Below are 20,991 nucleotides of genomic sequence, written 5' to 3'. Positions count from 1 at the left end.
TAGGAACACCTGTAAATCTACTTAGTCATGTGATTTATCTAATAAGCCAGTCGTGTGGCAGCAGTGCATAAAATCATGGGTCAGGAGCTTCAGTTAATGTTTACATCAACTATCAGAATGGGGGGAAAAAATGTGATCTCAGTTATTTCGACTGTGGCATGATTGTTGGTGCCAGGCAGGCTGGTTTGAGTATTTCTGTAACTGCTGATCTCCTGGGATTTTCACACATAACAGTCTCTAGAGTTTACTCAGAATGGTGCCAAAAACCAAAAAACATCCAGTGAGCGGAGAGAGGTCAATGGAGAATGGCCAGACTGGTTCGAGCTGACAGAAAGGCTACAGTAACTCAGATAACCACTCTGTACAATTGTAGTGAGCAGAATAGCATCTCAGAATGCACAACATGTCGAACCTTGAGGCAGATGGGCTACAACAGCAGAAGACCATGTCTGGCACTTTTTTAGGACCATAGTGTTCCTAATAAAGTGCTCAATTAGTGTAATCTGCATGTGCTGCATGCTTCAAAATGAATGTGTAATGAATTCAGAAAAAATAACCATTCAGAAACCACAAAATACATCATGACCTTTCATGTGTTTTTTGCTTAAATATTACACACGTTGGGCACATAAAATGTCTTGGAAATGTCCTGGAAAATTGTGCCTTGAAAAGAGTGGGAACCCTGATGAGACCAAGTGATCACTGTCTCAACTAGGTGAAGGAAAAGGATACATTTCGTTTATTCACAATGAAGTTCGGTGACTGAATATAAATCCACAATATGTCAGATATCTGGCTTTGCCAATGCTTCAGGCAATTTTTGGATCAATGTAAGTTGCCAGTCGGTTTGACTTTGTCTACTGTACCATATTGGTTTAATCGCTCAATAAGGAGCTATTGGTGATTGTCAACCTAGGAATGAAACCTGTGTTCTATTGTAACGATGCTGGCAATGACAGGCAGACGATGAAATGAAGAACCCAGGTGCAGTTTATTTATATGAAGCTTGAAAACCAAAAATGTGACTACAAAACATAAACATGAACTAAACTTGACTTGACTTCCAAACAACACAATACCTGACAATGGACAATGGCAAACATGAGGCTTAAATACATGGACAAGGGAGAAACATGACAATGACAAGACAGAACTGATAACAAGGTAACAGGACAATAAAACAATGAAAGCAAGACACATGAACATGGAGGGAAACATGAAATCACATGACCTGGCAGGGAAACAGGAAATAACATGACATGGAACACATGACTATAAAACAGGAACTAAACTTCCAAAGTAAAAGACAATAACACAAAACATGAACAAAAACACATAAACCATGACATCAATAAGGAATAAATTATTTAATTCACCCTTCATCTTGGCTAAATGTTTCCAGATGTATGCACTCAGACTTCAAGAATTTTTATAAGCTCAGAGCCTGTGAACATTTTTTTTTATTTATTTATTTTTAATAAAAAAAAATAAAAAAAAGGTACAGACTCCAGTATGGTATTGGTCAGATGCTAATCTGTTCATGTTCTAAAACCAAATGGCTCTCATTCTTCCACTTATGATTTTAAAAAATGAAAAGAATACATTGTTTGATATCATTCAGACCATTGCAGTTCATGTTGCCTAATTTACTGTGCTATAAACAAGGGAAGATTTTTTCCACAGGAAACCACAGCCTCAAAACAGACTCTGCAGCCTTTTGTGATATTAGTCATCTAAAAGGCAGAAAAATTGGAAATACATGTCAGGTGTGAAGATACCCCCACCTCCCTGTTTTCAAAGCCCTGTGTTCTTCCGATTCTATATTTCCCTCCACATCAAGGTCTATGTTTGACTTTGAAATGAGAGCAAGAGTGTTTGCCTGTCCTCGGCTTAATGGAAGCCCTTTGATGTCTGGCTAAAAGGCTGCATGCTTCTCATGCAGTATGATTTTTTTTCCCTCTACCAAAGTCTTGGATAAATAGAGGACTTTTTTCCCCAAAGGTCGACTTAGATAGTGCTTAGTGTGTTTGAGAGCTACTTCCCCGGAGTGATAGAGACTCAACATGAATCACTAAAGCAAACAACAATTATGTTAGAGACTCAAGACAAGGGAATGCGTATTCAAGTGAAACAATGCCTCAGCTAGGTCATGTACTTGTGTACACTTTTGATATCTCCTGCTGTTAGAAGTATTTGTACATCAGACCTAGAATTCATTTGCTCTGAGCAATGAAAAAAGGGGATGCGTGGTGGATTCAAAGCCAAAACTATACATCTATGTGGTTTACAATGACATGAGGGTGAATAAATGATGACTCGATTTTAATTTGGGGGCATATTATTACGTTAAATTTGTACTGTATTTGAGATCTAGATTGAAGACTACCTTTGTGTGCCTTTCTGAAGTGCATAGCAAATCTGACTTAGACTTAAAGCTCTTTTCTCAAGAGTCAATGTTTACCCTTATGTTCACCTTGAATCATTTAAATTAGATTCTCCATGCTCCAAAGAAGCCATCTGTTGCACAAGAAATATTTCAGGAGCGTTTGACCCAGCTGATCTGTACCAGATGCTTTTGTTTTTGACATCACAGTTTGGATGGGTTTTTACTCGTAGATGTGCTTTTTCGTTACCTCTAGTCAGAAGAGTGAGATGGGGCGGCCTGGGTCAAAGGTCAACCAAGCAGAGGATGTCATGCACCTGGCGGTGGTGGCTTGTGGGAACCGTCTAGATGAAACACTCACTATGGTGAAGTCGGCACTGCTCTTCAGCATAAAGAAGATTAAGTTTCACATCTTTGCAGAGGAGGACTTGGCCGAACAGTTTGAAAAAGGGGTGAGTCCTAAGATTCTTTCATATTTGCTATGGCTCGCTTTGCTTTTTATGGGAATGTCTATTTCTATTAGTTTTTTCTTTCTTTTTTATTTTCTTTGAAATCCTCAACAATTTTGTCCTTTTCCCAAGGGTTTCCAAACTTCCTTAAAGGAATTAAAGGGTTAAGTACAAGTTAAGCTCAATCGCCAGGAATTGTCATAATGTTGATCACCACATTTAATTTCGACTCGTCCCTCCTTTTCTTTAAAAAAGCAAAACAATTATGTTACAGTGAGGCACTTACATTGGAAGTGAATGGAGCCTATTTTGGAGGGTTTAAAGGCAGAAATGTGAAGCTTATAATTTAATCACTTACATTAATTCTTCTGTTAAAACTTGTGAATTATTTGAGCTGTAATGTTGTTTAAATCATTTTTTACAGGGTTTACTGCGTTATGTCATAGCAACAAAGTTGTAAAATTATATATTAGGGCTGGGCGATTTGACAATGTAATCGGATATCGACGATGTCTTAAAAAGATCCAGATGCCGATTGCGAACAGATGATGATCTGGCCAGGGTGTGAAACTAGCACCCGCCAAATGCGACGAGGTTGAATCCAGTTTGCAAGTTCCTCGTTCAAATGTATTTCATGTGCGGGTAATTTTGCTCATCTACCTGCAACAGTCCGGCGATCTGTCTCGGAGTGACACATGACAAGAAATGCTGTTAGTCACAAAGACACGTGCTTGAAGAAACACACTTTATTATATTTTTAAGAACAGACAAAAGAAAAGCCATAAATCCTTGTGTCTGATTCCCAGTTTGTTCAGATGCATGCAGCACGAGCTGGAACAAGTCTTGTGTCTCGAGGAACAGGCGCATGTAAAGAGTTATCACTCTTTTTTTTTTCTCTCTGTTTCATTCGTCTGAAAACAGTTTGCAAGAATAATGTCATCTATGAGAATGCTGAAAATGATCTCTGATCATCTTGGGAGGTGCTGTGAGTTTAATTCGCTTTATTTCCTCGTGGTTGGCATGCATGGCGGATTCCGTGATGCAAATGGAGCCGTTGGATACAGTAAATGTTTTGGGGAGGTGGTTAAATAAGATTTTTTGATCACTTCGTTGTTTTATAGATTTTTTTTTTGTTTAGTTTAAAGTGCAGGTAGATTTAAGAAATGTCTTTTATGTTTTTCATGTTTCAATAAATTAATTACATTTTTAAAGCAAAATCAATAAAGCAAAAAAAATTCACCTTATTCGCTGTTTGTTCAGAGGTGTGCAGCACAAGCCTGTCATGTGGAGTGTATGTGCATGTAAAGAGTTTTCACTCTTTTTTTTCATCTGTGTTGATGGCAAACGGAGCTGTTGGAGATGGTAAATGTTTCAGTAAGATTGTTAAATAAGATTTTTTGATCACTTTGTTATTTTATTGCTTTTTTCATTTAGTTTAAAGTGCAATTTCAATTTAGAAATGTCTTTTGTTTGTGTTTTTTGTGTCAATAAAATAATTACATTTTTAAAACAAAATCAATAAAGCAAAAAAATTTGCCGACCCTCGGCAGGGGGGTTAGCGATGTAATCGGATATCACGATATTTTTTAAGGCAATTATCGCAAAAATATTTTTTATATATCGCCCAGCCCTGTTAGATATAACTGTACACAGAAAGGGTTAGTAAGACATTTGACACTAAAATCATGTTAACACACATAGTGTTTGTCTTTTGGCTGTACCTTTAAAACAGTGAGTATTGTTTTACTTTTTTTTAAATAAAAGGAGGGACAATTCGAAATTAGTTTTTGTGGTTATCAACATAATGCCATAAATGCTGTCGATTGAGCTTAACTTGTATTGAACCTGGAATATTCCTTTAAAGACTTAAAAGGAAAACAAAAAAAAGCAGACTAATTGGTAACTGAATCCTGATTCCAGCTAAAAAGAACATCTTGCTGGCTTTCCAGCTATTTTATCTCTGCTATGAGCTGTATATTACCTCAGACGAAGCTTCATCCTCTAACTATGCAGCTCTCTCAGACCAAAAAAAAAAATCTGGCATACTTTTTGGACTTTCCTTGCTTTTCCTTGCAACGTTACTAGTAGAGGTGTACATATTTGCTCTGACAATCATTTGATTTGAGTATGAAATGATGTGATTCATAGTAATCTATGAATTCATCCAATTTAATTCCCAGTATTCTGGAATGATTTATAATAAAAATACTTTGTATTATTTGTATTTTAAATTTGCTTTAAAAGGGTCATGAAATGGAGGATAAACTTTTCTTTGATATTTAGACATGAGGTAACTGCACTATAAAAACATACTGTAAATTTCAGAACTCAAAGCTTCCTCCCCAGTCTAAAAGGAGCATATAGTTACCACCCTGTTGAAACATCTCGTTTTGACATTGGTGTGTTTGTGACATCACAAGACATTGTTCAGTTGTATTTACACATCCCTCAACATGCGTCATCACACCCTTGGCCCCGCCCAGTGGCGCTCAGTTCGAGAGAGCATTACAGACAGGCCTAGTGTGGCTAACTATTCCTGAACACCAAAGGGGACCCATCTGGACTATTTTGAATTATTTTTGTATATAAACATGCACTACACAGACATCTTTGACCACTGTCATGTATCTCGCTGCTTTTCAAAGACGCGGTGTCAAGTTACAACTCTGAAGAGGAGAAGCTATTTTTTTTAATTCAACTACTCTGCCTTTAGTTGTCTTTCACCCAAACGTGTCATGGATGCGTTCTTTAGCACATCTGCGCTATTTTTGATTGTTGGTGTTTGTAAACATGCAGTATATGGATGTCTTTGACTGTTTCTATGTGTTTCCGCCTTTGTGTTTGAGTCATTTCACTGAGCTTTGGACTATGTGTGTGCATTTCTTTTCTTTTTTTTTTCTTTCTTTTTTTTTTTTTTTTTGGTTCCTATCAGCATGGATTGTTTGTGAACCAGTCATAATATGATTCAAGCAAAGGAACTGTTATTGAAGGATAAGGCAGTTATAAACACTTGGACCCAAACGCAAAACAGTGAGTAAACCATTTCATTCATGAATATTTCAAATGTCATGACTGTTTGATAGTTTATGGTGCTGAGTGTTAACAGTTGTGCTCGAGATGAACAGTGTAATATATTCGGATGCAATATTTTAGATGTGCGTTGTGTAAACCCTGAAATTTTGTTTTACAATGTTGAGGGGCTTGTTCATTCTCTTCCTATTGAGTTTCAAATATGGTTGTATTTGAGGGGCTGCACGATGTTAGCCAATCATAACAGTGGCTGTTAACATTGAAGTTTTAAGGAGTCGTTTAGGCCAAAACCGAGCGCTTCAGACAGAGTGCCAGAGACAGGGTGGAAAATGACCATATATTAATAAATTATGAGTGTTTTGGTGCAAAAAAAACCTTTAATTACATTATCAGTGGACCTCAGGGAAGATAACACAATTATGAAAAAAAATTGCATTTCATGACCCATTTAAAATACTTTCACTTACCCTCGTCAGCCTGTCAACTTCTGAGTCAACCAATGGTGTGAGTTTGTGGTGGTGCTACCTGTTTGGCCAACCAATGGATTACGGACTGAGTGTTTGGGAACATGTTTGAAAACAGTAATTATTTTTGCAGTTCCATCTGGTCTTGCTAGTGGAACAAATGTTACACACCGTATCTTCAAATATAATAAATTATTGGGATTATAATAGATTGTCGCATCAATTTATTTTTATACCCCTATTAACTTACTGTAGTAGTGCAGTTTGTAGCCTTGCAGATATCTTTGCGTTATCAATAAAAAGCCTTGGTCAATGCAGAATGGCTTAAAACAGATCTCAGATTTAACCCAGACTGAAAACCTGAATGTACTGGTGGCTTTGTGGTCACCCTCAAACTGTCTATTATGCTGGAGAGGTGAGAGAGGTAATGTGAGAGGAAGATTGACCTCCACACTTTCAAAGTCATTGATCTCTGAACACATTCTTTTGTTTCTGGTAGTTTGATTTTTCCCACAAACCTAATTGTGTACAACGTCTTTTACCACAGAAGGAGCGGAACATTGTTGTCTACACCTAAAGAGCCATCGCTTTTTGAGATGTGTCCTCTGGCCTTGAATTGATTTTTGATTTATTGCTAGTCCAGCTGCAGATAAAGGAGCTTAAGGCATGGATAGAGAGTTTTGAACAGGGTTAGAGAAGGAATGCACTGTGATGTTTGTTATTGAAAAAGTTTCCTCAAAATTATTTCTGCTGCCTTCTGCAGCAGTAGTTGTTTGGGAATCAGCTAGATATTATAAACTATATTATGACCCTAAATATGACTCTCAGTAACTGTTTCGAAGAATAACGGCAGGCATGATGCAACATTTACTATGACTCCGTTTCCACCTGGTATTTAGATGTTTCGGGTGATCTGTTCACATGTGGTCAGCCCTAAATACAGGTCTAAACGGGGTCTAAAACGTTTTGTAATTGGATTACAAAAACCACATACGAATGTGGTCAAAAAAACGCATGTGTCCACATCGCATTTGAGGTGTAAATGCTAATTCGTCCTGTATGCGTCCCAACAGCAGTGAAGCACCGCCCCTCACCTGTCAATCAGCTGCTGCGCTGAAACAGGAGTTTAAACTTTGCAGTTTACGAGCGGCTTTAAAAGGAAATAACCGTCCGATCGGTAACACACTGACTTAGTGATTGATGTATGACGTCATGAAACAGAGACTCTCCCCTCCAAATCTGAACACAAGTGGTCACAGGAGATGCATTTAAACGACCAGGTGTAAACAGCGATGTGTTTCACCTGACCACTTGTGATCAGATCATCCGAAACGCATCTTAATACCAGGTGGAAATGAGACCTATGTGTCAAGTGATAAATCTTTCATGTTAGTTTCATGATTTTTGCTGGTAGTATTTTATTGGTTGCTTGCTTTATTTTTATTTATTAAATTTTTTTTAGCGTCAAGTTCTGTTGCGCCACGTACAGCGAAATCTCATTGGTCCAAAATCATGCTGCATACTAATATTCTGCCAATATATTTTGTCGCTTCCTGCAACATTTTCTCTTGATGCTGAAAATTGTCACACATAAAGTTTGTATGGGTTTCTTTCCAAAGTCCCTTTCATAGCAAAGTGTGAAACAGCCTTTTTAATTTAAAATTTTAATTAAATGTTTAAATTCTTTTAAATAAGCCACCATTACTGATTTAAAAACAGAACTAGTATTGACAGCTAAGCAATTTTTTTATTTTTTCAATTGAAATGTAATTTTTTTACATTTGAATTTGTATGCCAATTACTACCAAATCATTTGTGTGATGTATTGCTACATGGGTTGTGGCGGTGCAAAAATCAATACAAGATGAAAGATCGAATTGTACAACGCAACGTCTATGTAAATTAGTGATTTGAAAGGGCAATAAATGACACATTCTTTAAATCTGGATTCTTTCAGAAGTTGTAAATTGTTGCTGACTAATTTACTAAAGGACTAAAGGAACAGTATATATTTTCTTAATGTGTTTTGGTTTCTTTTACTTATGTGAAAATAAGTGTTTGGATGCTTATGGGCAATTTGCAGTTTACTGAAGCCTAACACGCATGACATTGACTGATTTGTTCAATTTCCTCTCACAGTTCAGTCAGTGGCCTCTGACGGTGTCCTCCAAGTTTCACTACACCATATATCCAATCACCTTCTCTGTGGGGAATGCCGAAGAATGGAAGAAGCTCTTCAAGCCATGTGCCGCCCAGAGGCTATTTCTTCCTGTAAGCCCCTATTGCTTTATGATTTTCTTCATTTGTTGGTGTTTTCTGTCTGTTATGACTATAACCCAGTATTTCCTCTGATATCAGGTTATCCTGAAGGATGTGGACTCGCTGTTGTACGTAGACACAGATGTTCTCTTTCTCCGGCCTATGGATGACATCTGGAAGTTTCTGAAGGCTTTCAACAGCACTCAGCTAGCTGCCATGGCCCCTGAACACGAGATTCCCAAGATCGGCTGGTATAGTCGCTTTGCGCGACACCCCTTTTATGGAGTGACAGGGGTCAATTCAGGGGTCATGCTAATGAACCTCACACGGATTCGTAGTACTCTGTTCAGGGTAAGGAACAATGGAATTGTCTTTTCTTAGTTCCCTACACCCAAACTTCCCAGAAATGTCACATGCCAAAATCCTCTTTCACTTTGCTGTATTTTAAACATCAAATCAGTTTTGATTAGCTGTGAATTCTGCTAGAAACTTGTGTTTTCCTTTGCACTGTTTATTTATCTTGACAGTTGGCAGTAACTTTGCCGTTTCACATATCTTTTGAAGTTTTTTTTAGTTTTTTTAATAGAAACCCTTTTAACCTCAGGATGTTTTTAGTAAGCAGTGATGAAAGTCTACTGATTGCCGGTGTCCGTTGAGAGAGTGGGTGACTGGATTAGCATATTTCTGTAACTCAGCTAGAACTGTAATTTCCAACCCAAGCACATTTCAAAGCTGTCTGGGGAAAAAGAAGGAAATTTCTTCTGTAAAAAGGCTCATTTCCATATCAACAGCTGTCTTAGAAGTGGCTGCCAGACTCAGTGTTGAGGAAAATAACCTGCCACTATTGATTTTACAGAACAGCATGATCGCCAGAGGCCTGTCATGGGAAAATCTGCTTCACCCTCTTTATCAGAAATATAAGATCCACATCACTTGGGGAGACCAAGACCTCCTCAACATAATCTTCCATTACAATCCAGGTACTAATGCGTTTGTGTTGATAATAATATCTTTGATTAAACAATGCTAATGAAAGAGTGCCATGGTATTACCATGTTTTTTGGACATGGTGTTAAGGTAATACAATGTTTTTTAGGCATGTACTATGGTAATATCATAGTATTCTTTGAGTTATATTGTAAATGTTATATTCAAAAGCACCTTGGTATCGAGATGCACCGATATGAACATTTTTGTCTGATACAGATTTTAAAAAACCAAAGGCTGATTTTGTCATTAGATCACTCTTTTACTTTGGAATTATGCTATAAAAATGTACAAAGATGTACAAAAGCTTTTCACTGTTCTAATAATAAATCATTTCCATTAAACATGGATTGGATCTGTTGAACACATGATTGGCGAATATGATAACATGATGATTGATATGAAAAAGGTTATTTTGCACTTCTAAAACATATTTGCACTGCTAATTTGCAGTTCAAAACAACATAACTCACATTTTACAGTATGTACTGTATATGATAAACAGGATTGGGAGGGTTACTTTTACAGAATACATGCTGTAAAATGTAATTTGTATTGTATTCTGTTAGATTACTCAAGGTCAGTAAGGTATTCTAAATACTTTGGATTACTTCTTCAGCACTGGTAGATTTGTACTTGTTTTGACTATAAAAACTCTGCCAGTAGAGTAAGACAAAATACACATGTTAAAAATACATTCTCTGAAAAACCTAAATATCTTATGCATTGTTGTTTCTAAAACAAGATCAATCAAATTGATCTTTTTAAAGGATTTTTAGATATTTTTACAGGAAAACAATACAAAATTATTATCAAGAATACGATTTTTGCCCTAATATCAAAGGTCTTACTAGAAAAAAAGAAATTATGATCCAACGTAAATTTTCTTAATACAAAAATATGATCGTGCCTGGTAACATGTGCATGTAAAATGGCTAGAAATAGCATTTTAGCTTAGTGTAAAGCTAAAGTTACACAAGGTGTATTTCTATTTCTTCTGCTCCAAACTTCAAAGAAGTAAATCAAACTTACTTCTCTGTCTGCTCGTATGAATGTAACACATCATAAGAAAGTGTTTCACCGCTGTTCAAATCACATCGCATCATTTATATGTATACATTTTTCCATCTGAAAGGACTAAATATTAAATGAAACAAATGACAATAAAATGCAAAGTAATCTCTTCAGTTATCAAAATACTTTTTGAATGTAACTGTATTCTAAATACCAATGATTTAAATTGTAACTGTAGTGGAATACAGTTACTTATATTTTGTATTTTAAATACGTATTCCCGTTACTTGTATTTCGTTACTCCCCAACCCTGATGATAGAACATTAAAAATGCATACTATGCAAATGTTGGGCAATTCCACGGAAATGTCAACAACATCATGGAAAAATAAAATGTTTAAACAAAAGGTGAAACCCCCCTTTTCTGTATAATACTCTCCAGACCACTAGAGTGCGCCACTTGCTCACACAACACTGGCTGAAGTGCTGAATGCAGAAGCGCAGCCTTTTAAGGTTTAGTAATCATGCAAAGCCATATTGCGATTTCAATCTTAAGTCAATCAATCATGTAGCATTAACGGATATCATACCAATGTCTCAGAAGTCAAAGTGTGCTGCTTCTTAAAGCGTTTTGAATGGTTTCCCTCATCATGTAGCCTATAGGCCATTTTCACAACTGTCGCTTCCGTTTATGGCAGTTTTTCAGCATTAGCATAAGACCGAGGAAGAATGAATATTACATGTTCTTTGGAGTGCCAACCCTTCTACATATTGTGGCTATAATTATTTCTGGATTGTGCATTTAAATTTTAAAAAATAAAATAAGTACACAATAAAGTGTGTTACTAATTAATTATAAATCAACCATCGGTTTTTCATATCAGCATTTTCATGCTTATAACTAAAATGCAGATGATTTTTAATTGGCCAATAAATATTGCCAGCCGATACATCAGTGCATCCCTAGCATTACCATGTACAAATGTTGTTGTTTTTTTATGGACGTTGCACCATGATAATACAATTATCATAAAATGTGCCATGGTATGTCATGTTTTTTTGCATGTACCATTGTAAGACCATGGCATTCTTTGAATTATTGTAAATATACCAAGGTTTATTTCAAAGTACCATGATATTATCATGTTTTTAAACTTGGTACTATGGTAGCACCATGTTTTTGGACATTTACCATGGTAATACCATGGTATGTTTTGAAGTACTGTATATTTTTTTTAAAGTCGACTAGTGTAAAATCCTTTTTTAGGAAGCCCTGAATAATTAGGTTGGTTTTGGTTTACCTGACCCCGATCAGATGCGTTTCTTTGGGGGCATTCACAAAGCACCGCTGGATGATGTACAACTTAATCAAACTGAAGGCATTGGTCTCAAGACACATTTTTAAGTTCAAACCTTTTACATTGACACCGTCTTAAAACGCAAAGCTCAAGACTTTAAAAAAATGGTGCAAGTCATGACGAAATAGCCAACGATGTCCTTCTGAATGTGTACGGCTTTAGCGGTGGTGCCCTTCATTTTTTCTTGATTTGAACTCTGAAGCGTACAACACCATTTTAATAGTTTAATAGTTGTTATTTTACTTGTGAAGCCATGAGGCTTTGTCTCACATACACAATCCTCCAAATGAAACTTTCCTACTTTGTTATGTCGAGTTCAGTGCTAGAAGCTAAGTGGTACGTCTTTCCATTTGTACTCTTCCCAGAAAATCAATACGACCTAGGCTGACAGGAGAAAGTTGTTTTTTCAGCTCTCTTTTTCCTCATCTGCCCGAAAGTTGCTGTTTAGTTTATCAGGTCGTGTTTGTGTAGGTAAACAATGCTCTTGACTGAAACAGGTGTGACAGATACTGACAGGAGCCGTGTAACAAGGTTATAATGGGAAAGGAGGAGGCAGGAACAGGATGAACAGTCAAAGTAATATTTTAATAAGAACATAAACAAAAAGACACTAACACCAATACACACACGGCAGCTGAGTGTGGCTCTCTCTCTCGTCGCTGGCGCTCTCCCCAATGCTTACTGCAATTAGAAACAGGTGTTAGACATTATAAGGCTCAGGTGTGTGCACCCTTTCCACTTTCTCTCTCTCCGGACGAACGCTCGACCACGCCCCCGCAGCCACAAGCCGTTATTAAGTGCTTAAAATTGGTGTGAGACTTGGCAAGCGTAGTGGTTGTCTGAAAACTGTAATGGAACATGTCCAAAAGACTTGTGCAACTACACACACACACACACACACACACACACATATACACATAAAGTCTGCACAATTAATTTCCTTGAGGATAGCAGTCTGTCAGGTTTCTCCTTACTTGGGCTATTTTAGTGTTGTGTGTATTTTATTGAAAATTTGCCTTTTTCCCACAGAGTGTATTTACATATTTCCATGCCAGTGGAACTACAGGCCAGATCACTGTATGTATGGAAGCAACTGCAAGGCAGCGGAGGAGGAAGGGGTGTCCATTCTTCATGGTAACCGTGGAGTGTACCATGATGACAAGCAACCCGCCTTCAGGGTGGTGTATGATGCCATACATGAAGTAATTTTCTCTGTCTCTTTCTATCTCAGCAGAGCATTCATTTGATAGAATTGAGTAGATGAAGATGGCAGTTATATGTAGCATATACTGTAAATGTATGTATGTTTTATATATGTACTGTATATATACAGTATGTAGACACAAACATATATGTATGTATTGGTTCCACTGATTTTTTTCAGCAGTGATGCTGTATAATATAATATATATTGCAAAACATTCTTATAAAAATATACTGCATATCTAATATATACAGTATGTATGTGAATACGTATATTAGGGCTGTGTCAGTACATTCAAATATCGATATATCGCGATACTTTTTCTCCCTATATTGTATCGATACTTTAAAATCATGTATCGATATTTATATTCAGCTATTTGTGTATTCATAACATGTCCAGCATTTCAATTAAGATGAAGCAGGTTGTCTAAATATGTGTAAACTCTGAAAGCGGTGTTCCTCAGTGCAGTCATAGATGCTTCTATGAGGCGTAAGAGAGATTAAAAACGTGTCTGTTTCTCTCACGGACACACTTTATTCGAACGATCCTGATGTCGATTCTTAAAATACCAAGATCTTTTACTCTATGTGCAAACCTTTACAATTCAAGTATATCACTAGCATATGCAACTAAATATGTATGTGATTAGCCACTGGTTGGTCATTTTTGATATTTCATTCACCAGTGTTTGAGACCTTTTCACTCTGTACTGAGAGAAGCCTAATATTTGGTGTGACTCACCGTGTAATGTGTGTCCAAAGACAAGATCCACGCAGTCATTCAATGTCTCTTTTAATATCCTTTCTGTTCTTTACAGTCAAAACATTTAATCCAAATCACACATTGTACAGATTCTGTAAAGAAGCCATTCAACAAAAACAAACACTTCTGTCAAAGTCCCTGGCACTGGTCTTAAAGAGACAGTACCGTTTTAGCTTTTGTTCTACACAGACTTGCAACGATATCATAATTTTCACACCGGTGCAGTGTTCACATTCAAACCGACTAACACCGGTATTACTGCTGGTTGGATGCTAAATCTTACTATGGGGTAATTTTCGTTAATCAGTAGCCTACACAATAACGCAAAGTAGCTTGATTTCAAACTTTGAACTATATTTTTTATTTATTTTAACTAAAAATTCAGATGAAACTGAAAAAATGAAGTGCAATTCAAATGTGTGTTGTCCAATTCTTGAAAGATGGCTTTTCAACAGTTGTGAAGGGCAACATCTCTTTGGCAACGGGGAAAAAAAAAAAATTACAGTATCCAATTACACCACTAACGGACGGTTGGTGGTGTAAAACCCAAATTCACGCTGAGGGATCAGTGAATATTCTTGCTTTAGTGATTTTGCATTGAAAATTAAATTAATTTATTTAAACAACAAAAAACATAAACCAAAGACATTTCTAAATTCAAATTGCACTTCAAACGAAACAAAAAGCAATTAAAATAATGAAGTGGTAAAAAAAATAAAAAAAGGACTGAAACAAAGAAAGAGTGAGAACCTTTTACATACGTGTGTTCCACGAGTCTGCACACCTCCGAACAAACAGTGCGTCTGAGAAGCGCATAGACGGATTTTCTGTCATCTGTTCTTAAAAATATAATAAAGTGTGTTTCTTCAAGCGTGTGTCTGTGTGTCTAACAGCATTTCTTGTGTCAGTCCGTATCCGAGACGTCATAAAGTTACACACCATGCACATTATATTCTCTACCTGCAATTAAACGTCTTCTGTCAGTGCGCGTACTTTGCTGCCTGTGTAATTTGATACGTTGGTAAGGAACATCTGGCTTTCAGTGCATTATTTAGATTCATTTATCATGGGTCGCAAACTCTTCATTAGGCAACTATTCTTTATTTAAGGCTATTCTGTTCGTTAGGCTATTGTATTGATAATGGAAGTTCCATTCATAATGTTTCCCACTTTTACCCGGTATAAGATTTCACACCGGTGTTGTCCCTTGTACCGAGTAAAACCGGTAACACCGTACACCGTGGCAATCCTAGTTCTACATATCAATTTTAAATACTTGTAAATAGTACATATTATGCATGTAAACAACAAACATATTACAATACATGCATATATACACTCACAGAGCACTTTATTGGGAACGCTATGGTCCTAATAAAGTGCCCGACGTGGTCTTCTACTATTGTAGCCCATTCGCCTCAAGGTTCAACTTGTTGTACATTCTGAGATGCTATTCTGCTCACTAGAATTGTACAAAGGGGTTATCTGAGTTACCGTAGCCTTTCTGTCAGCTCGAACCAGTCTGGCCATTCTCCATTACTCATCAACAAGGCGTTTCCATCTGCAGAACTGCCACTCACTGGATGTTATTTTGTTTTTGGCACTATTCTGAGTAAACTCTAGAGACTGCTGTGCATTATCAGCAGTTACAGAAGATCACTGAGATCACATTTTTCCCCCATTCTAATGGTTGATGTGAACATTAACTGAAGCTCCTGACCAGTATCTGCATGATTTATGCATTGCACCACTGCCACATGATTGGCTGATTATTTAATTGCATGAATAAATAGGTGTACAGGTGTTCCTAATAAAGTGCTTAACGAGTGTAGTGTTAATACTGCCTGTGACTGGCAATGTTTTCTCTATTTTCTTAACTTTTAAAATTTTTTTGTTTCTTGGCCTTTGCTTTGCCAGAGCTAAGAAATCAAAGCAGAACATTGTGTACCATACAAGAAATAGAAATATCACATTGTGCATTCATAATACAGTCACCTTGAATCTCTCCTTGAAGGCTAATAGCTAGAAACCGTCTCTTGAAGAGGAGCCTTTTGTCTGGTAGAGTCACGAGGCCCCCTCTACTGTTCAGAATTCATTTAGATATGAAATGTGGACCTTGTTCATTGTGCCTCTGCAGTAATGCCAGTGCAGTTATTTGAGCTCTTACACAATGTATTTTTCATCTTTTTTTCAGTATCCTTTCGAGGAGAACATGTTCCAGTCTTTGTTTTACCCTCTTCAGACCACGTTCCTTGACACTGTTAACACCCTCTGTGGAAGAATTCCACAGGTGTTCCTCAAACAGATTGAGAAGACCATGAGAGCTGCTTATGAGAAAAAAGTGGTCCGCCGTGTTCGACCGCCACACGAGTAATGAGTCTTGACTGTTCAGAGAGCACTTTTTCAACATCATAAGGAAAAATCTCTACCTGCTACTTAGATCAGAGTGGTTATGAAATGGATGACATGTAATGCCAGAGGCAAGCTACATGTGGTCCATCTGCCTTTGTCTGAAGTTCACGAGCCAGAGGAATTTGAAATATTGGAAACAAATTCCGTTTTGAGCAGTAGTTCGACTCCTGAGTTTGGGTCACCTTGGAATTGCTCAATGGAAGGATTCAGCAATGTAAGAGGAATATCTACGGAATAAATTCTACAGAAAGTCCTTGATTATCAAACCTCTGGCACAGAAATGTAACCAAGTGAATTAACGAGTGGGTATCCAACCACCTGAATGTTAATGAAGATAATTGTTTTAATGAAAGTATATCACAGACTCTTTTGCAAAGCTTTTTTTAGCAAATCCAAAAACATGGGTTCAGAGCTGTTGATATAAATTATAATTTTTTCTGCACCTTGTTCATTATGTACAGTATTTCACTATTGGATTATTGGGTTTCTAATTGGATTAAAATTCTAAGCAGATACACCAATTTGTTTGTGCATTAAAAGCATGATACAGCCTTGTTTTTCAAGACACAAAAATGATATAGCACGCCCAGACAACCAAAGAGGACTAACTTGTCAGCCTTTTAGAGCTCAATAAGACACCAATCACAGCCCCTTCATTACAAAGCCCTACTAGTGGATGCTCTCACTGTTTACAAGATTGTTAGTGAGGCTGAAAAAAATGTCTTTTTTTGGGGGGGGGACTTTTTGAGACTGTACATTTTAATATATATATTAGAGTTGTCGAAGTTAATGCGTTAACGCAATATTCCTTCAACGTCACTATTTTTTAACGCCGTTAATGCACGTCATTATATGACCCTTTTAATAAACCATGCATTGACTGTCGTGAAAGCAGATGGTGGGAGACATTATGCTGAGACCTGTGCCAAGCATTTTATATATGTAGCAGGGGAACATTTAGAATGAAGTAAGCACACAAAAAAATATAGTTAGTTAGTGCTCGTAACATGACTGCAGCAGCCATTGAACACCTGCCTTACACTGCACACCAGAATTTTAGTGCTAGCCAACGTGTCCAGGAATGATAAAGTTTGCCGGATAAATTGGAAAAAATCCGCTCATCTCATCTCTAAGCACACACATTTGAAGCTCTGTTAATTCAGGCATTACACTAAATTACTTTGAATTCTGCTCGTAATATCATGTTTGTGCTTAGATTAAATGCAAGTATAATTAAGAGAAACGGTGCGCGTTTTATGTGTTTTCTTTGCCTTATTTTACTTTTTGCGCTATATCATGCAATAAAACACTGACATAGGCCTAATGATTAATGTGTCATTATACCAGATTCTCTCCCGTGAAATCCAAACACAAGTGGTCAAAAAAAGAAGCATAATACCACCAGTTATAACGGTGATGTGTCTCGCATTTCCACTTCTGATTGAATCACCCCAAACGGGTGTGAGCCATTCTTTTATGTTGTTTGTTTACATGTTATCATGAATGAACTCTTCAATTGAGTTTGTGCATGAATTTTGGGATCTGCTCACCTGTTAATTAACCGATGCGCAAAAGGAAGAGTTTTAAACTGACACGTGAGACGGGAATAACGCAGGCTGCTTTTGAACTTCGCAAACTGACGGGAAAGTCCTCCGTGGCAGCGCAAACAATTTTTGAATTTGTCAGACATTTCCAGCTAACGGAAACCCTGCTGCGCACAGTCTCCAAGGTTCTGTCACAGTGTCTTTGCATAACTGTGCATTTAATAGTGCACTAGCCACTGTAGAACAGCAGAAGAAGCTGGAACCCTGCAGGCAATCTACACTGTCATTAGCACATTTAATCCCACATGACCAGAGCTATAATTCCACTGTGCTCCTCTAAACATTGCCTGTTAAAACACCATAAAGGAAGCAAATATGTCCCGTCATATTACACATAAAACTCTATATATATATATATATATATATATATATATATATATACACACACTGATCAGCCACAACATTAAAACCACCTGCCTAATATTGTGTAGGTCCCCCTCGTGCCGCCAAAACAGCGCCAACCTATTCTTCTCACCACAATTGTACAGAGCAGTTATCTGAGTTACCGTAGACTTTGTCATTTTGAAACAGTCTGGCCATTCTCTGTTGTCGTCTCTCATCAACAAGGCCTTTCCGTCCACAGAACTGCCCCTCACTGGATTTTTTTTGTTTTTGGCACCATTTGGAGAAAATTCTAGAGACTTATGTGTGAAAATCCCAGGAGATCAGCAGTTACAGAAATATTCAAACCAGCCCATCTGGCACAAACAATCATCCATGCGATTATCTAATCAGCCAATCGTGTGGCAGCAGTGCATAAAATCATGCAGATACGGGTCAGGAGTTTCAGGGGAAAAAATTAGATTTCAGTGATTTGGAGCTTGGCATGATTGATTGTTGGTGCCAGATGGGCTGGTTTGAGAATTTCTGGCGCTGTTTTGGTGGCATGAGGGGGACCTACACAATATTAGGCAGGTGGTTTTAATGTTGTGGCTGATCAGTGTGTGTGTGTGTGTGTGTGTGTGTGTGTGTATAAAGTACATATTTTGAATTGTGCTGTGTTCATTTTCTGTTGTACCAACTCTGTTGGTAGGGTAGGTTGTGTGTAAATTACTGAAAAACAAAAAATACATCTGAATGAATCAAATTTTGTCCACTCATGAGATATTGCGATTAATCACAATTAACTACAAGAAAATATGCAATTAATCGCGATTAAAAAAAAATGTATCGTTTGACAGCCCAAATATATATATATATATATATATATATATATTTATAAACAGAAACCCCAAATGAATATCATTAGGAAACTTTTGGCCTTCCCAGAATTCCCATTAACTCCCAATAATATGCTGATGCTACAAGTCTATTCAAATGTACATAATGAGCTTAATGTTGAAAATGTGCTTGAATGTCCCAGAACTTTTAATGTAACGCACCTTAGTACGCTACTCTGAAATATTATCTGAGAGTGATATCACATGAGAACTGGCCAAAAGTTTACTGTATATTATGTTGTGCCAGATCTAAATGTAAGTTTTTTGTTTTTTTTAAGCAATATTCAAGTTGGTCAAGTTCAAAGGACACAGAAATGCTTTTATGACACGAGGAGTTGTTCACCTGGTGCTTTGCTAGAAACTTTGCCTTCACCACAGCGGTGTCTTCTGCCAGAGCTTATTCATGACATCTCAAATAAGTGAGATCCCACATTCATGTGGTCATAATGTGCGGATTAGAAATGTGTGTGTATCATGATAGTATTATACAAATTGAAAAAACACTTGCAAATATGTAGTTTACAGTTAAGAAAAACTTTTGTGTTTTTCATGTTGAGGCTGTGGATGTTGATCCTAGAGTGTCCACAAAGCATTTACCTTGATTTAAAGTGATAGTTCACCCCAAAAAAAAGAGCATTTTGTCATCATTTACTTAACCTCATGTTGTTCCAAACCTGCATGTCTTTGTGAAATGAAACACTAATGTTAAGAGAATGTTAGCCTTCATTTTAAATGCATCTTTTTTCCATACAATTAAAGTGAATTGGAATTGAGGCTAACATTCTGCCTAACATCTCCTTTAGTGTTCCAATAAAGAAACTATTTTCATTTTCTGGGTGAAATATCCATTAAAATGTTTCTTTGGTGGAATCGGAGGGTAAACAATTATAATACAGAAGATAATAAGTGCAAGATTAGTTTTACAAAACAAATCTCTCTGCCCATTTCTGCTATGTATCGAGATATCTTTTTTTTTTTTTTAATCTGGAATAATTTTTATTTAATGTAATCACAGCATCTTAATTTGTTTTTTACATTTGTGTGTGTGTGTGTGTGTGTGTGTGTGTGTAGAATGTTTGAACATCAGAATGTGAAAATATGTGCCAATTGTCGTAAATGTTTTGATGTATGTTTTGATGTGTTCATCAGCACAATGTGTTTAATCTTTATTTGTGTGACCAGTTTCCAGCCTCCTGTCTGGTCTGGGATCAGTGAGGAGATTTATTTAATTGGGAACTCAAGGGGACCATATTATACATCTCATGTTATCATTGTGTAAAGTGATGCACCAGCGATTGTATCCAATGTGCTTTGCTTTCTTTCTGAATGTCTTGTATTATTGCCCTTTTATACAGAAGTGTGTTTGTCAGAAATTTAATAAATGAGTATGCCTTTAATATTGATTGTACCTTTGTTCTCCTTGCAATCAATTTTTTTAAACATCAAGATATTAGGTAAAAAAAAAATTTAAAAAAAATATATGAAAATGATATGAATGTATAAGGGAAACTGATGAGGTGCTGTCACTTGTAACTATTTTTCATATGCTTTCACCATTTTACTCATCTTTTTTGCCATCACTTTGTTCATTTTAATTGGTCCTGTGGTCAACTTCCCAAAAGTATTTTCATGTCAACTATATAACTATACAGTGTTTAAACACATATTTATTTTATTTATTTATTTATTTATTTATTTTAAAGGGAAACCAGTAACAACCCCAAGCCATATTTACATTAACCATGTTCAAATCCAAAGATGAACAAGTCATTATTGTATTTAAATTAATCACAGAAAGATGAGATTTCAGTTATAAATAGGTCAATCGTTCCAGTCGGAGTT

General features: G+C 36.7%; 1 protein-coding gene across 1 annotated transcript in view; it reads left to right on the top strand.

Moving 5' to 3' along the window:
• Positions 1-20,552, top strand: part of LOC127445632 (glucoside xylosyltransferase 2-like) — a 39,238-nt gene extending 18,686 nt beyond the window's left edge. Inside the window, exons 2-7 of the mRNA XM_051705832.1 lie at positions 2,640-2,835; positions 8,466-8,597; positions 8,685-8,936; positions 9,442-9,565; positions 12,974-13,146; positions 16,108-20,552. Of these exons, the coding sequence (XP_051561792.1) occupies positions 2,640-2,835; positions 8,466-8,597; positions 8,685-8,936; positions 9,442-9,565; positions 12,974-13,146; positions 16,108-16,287 (1,057 nt within the window). The 3' untranslated portion in view covers positions 16,288-20,552. The remainder of the gene's footprint in view (positions 1-2,639; positions 2,836-8,465; positions 8,598-8,684; positions 8,937-9,441; positions 9,566-12,973; positions 13,147-16,107) is intronic.
• The last annotated feature ends 439 nt before the right edge of the window (positions 20,553-20,991 follow it).

This window comes from Myxocyprinus asiaticus, chromosome 9 (assembly GCF_019703515.2).
Source record: "Myxocyprinus asiaticus isolate MX2 ecotype Aquarium Trade chromosome 9, UBuf_Myxa_2, whole genome shotgun sequence".
Classification (NCBI taxonomy): Eukaryota; Metazoa; Chordata; class Actinopteri; order Cypriniformes; family Catostomidae; genus Myxocyprinus; species Myxocyprinus asiaticus.
Note: the sequence above shows the minus strand (reverse complement) of the source record. Positions and strands in the feature narration are given on the sequence as shown.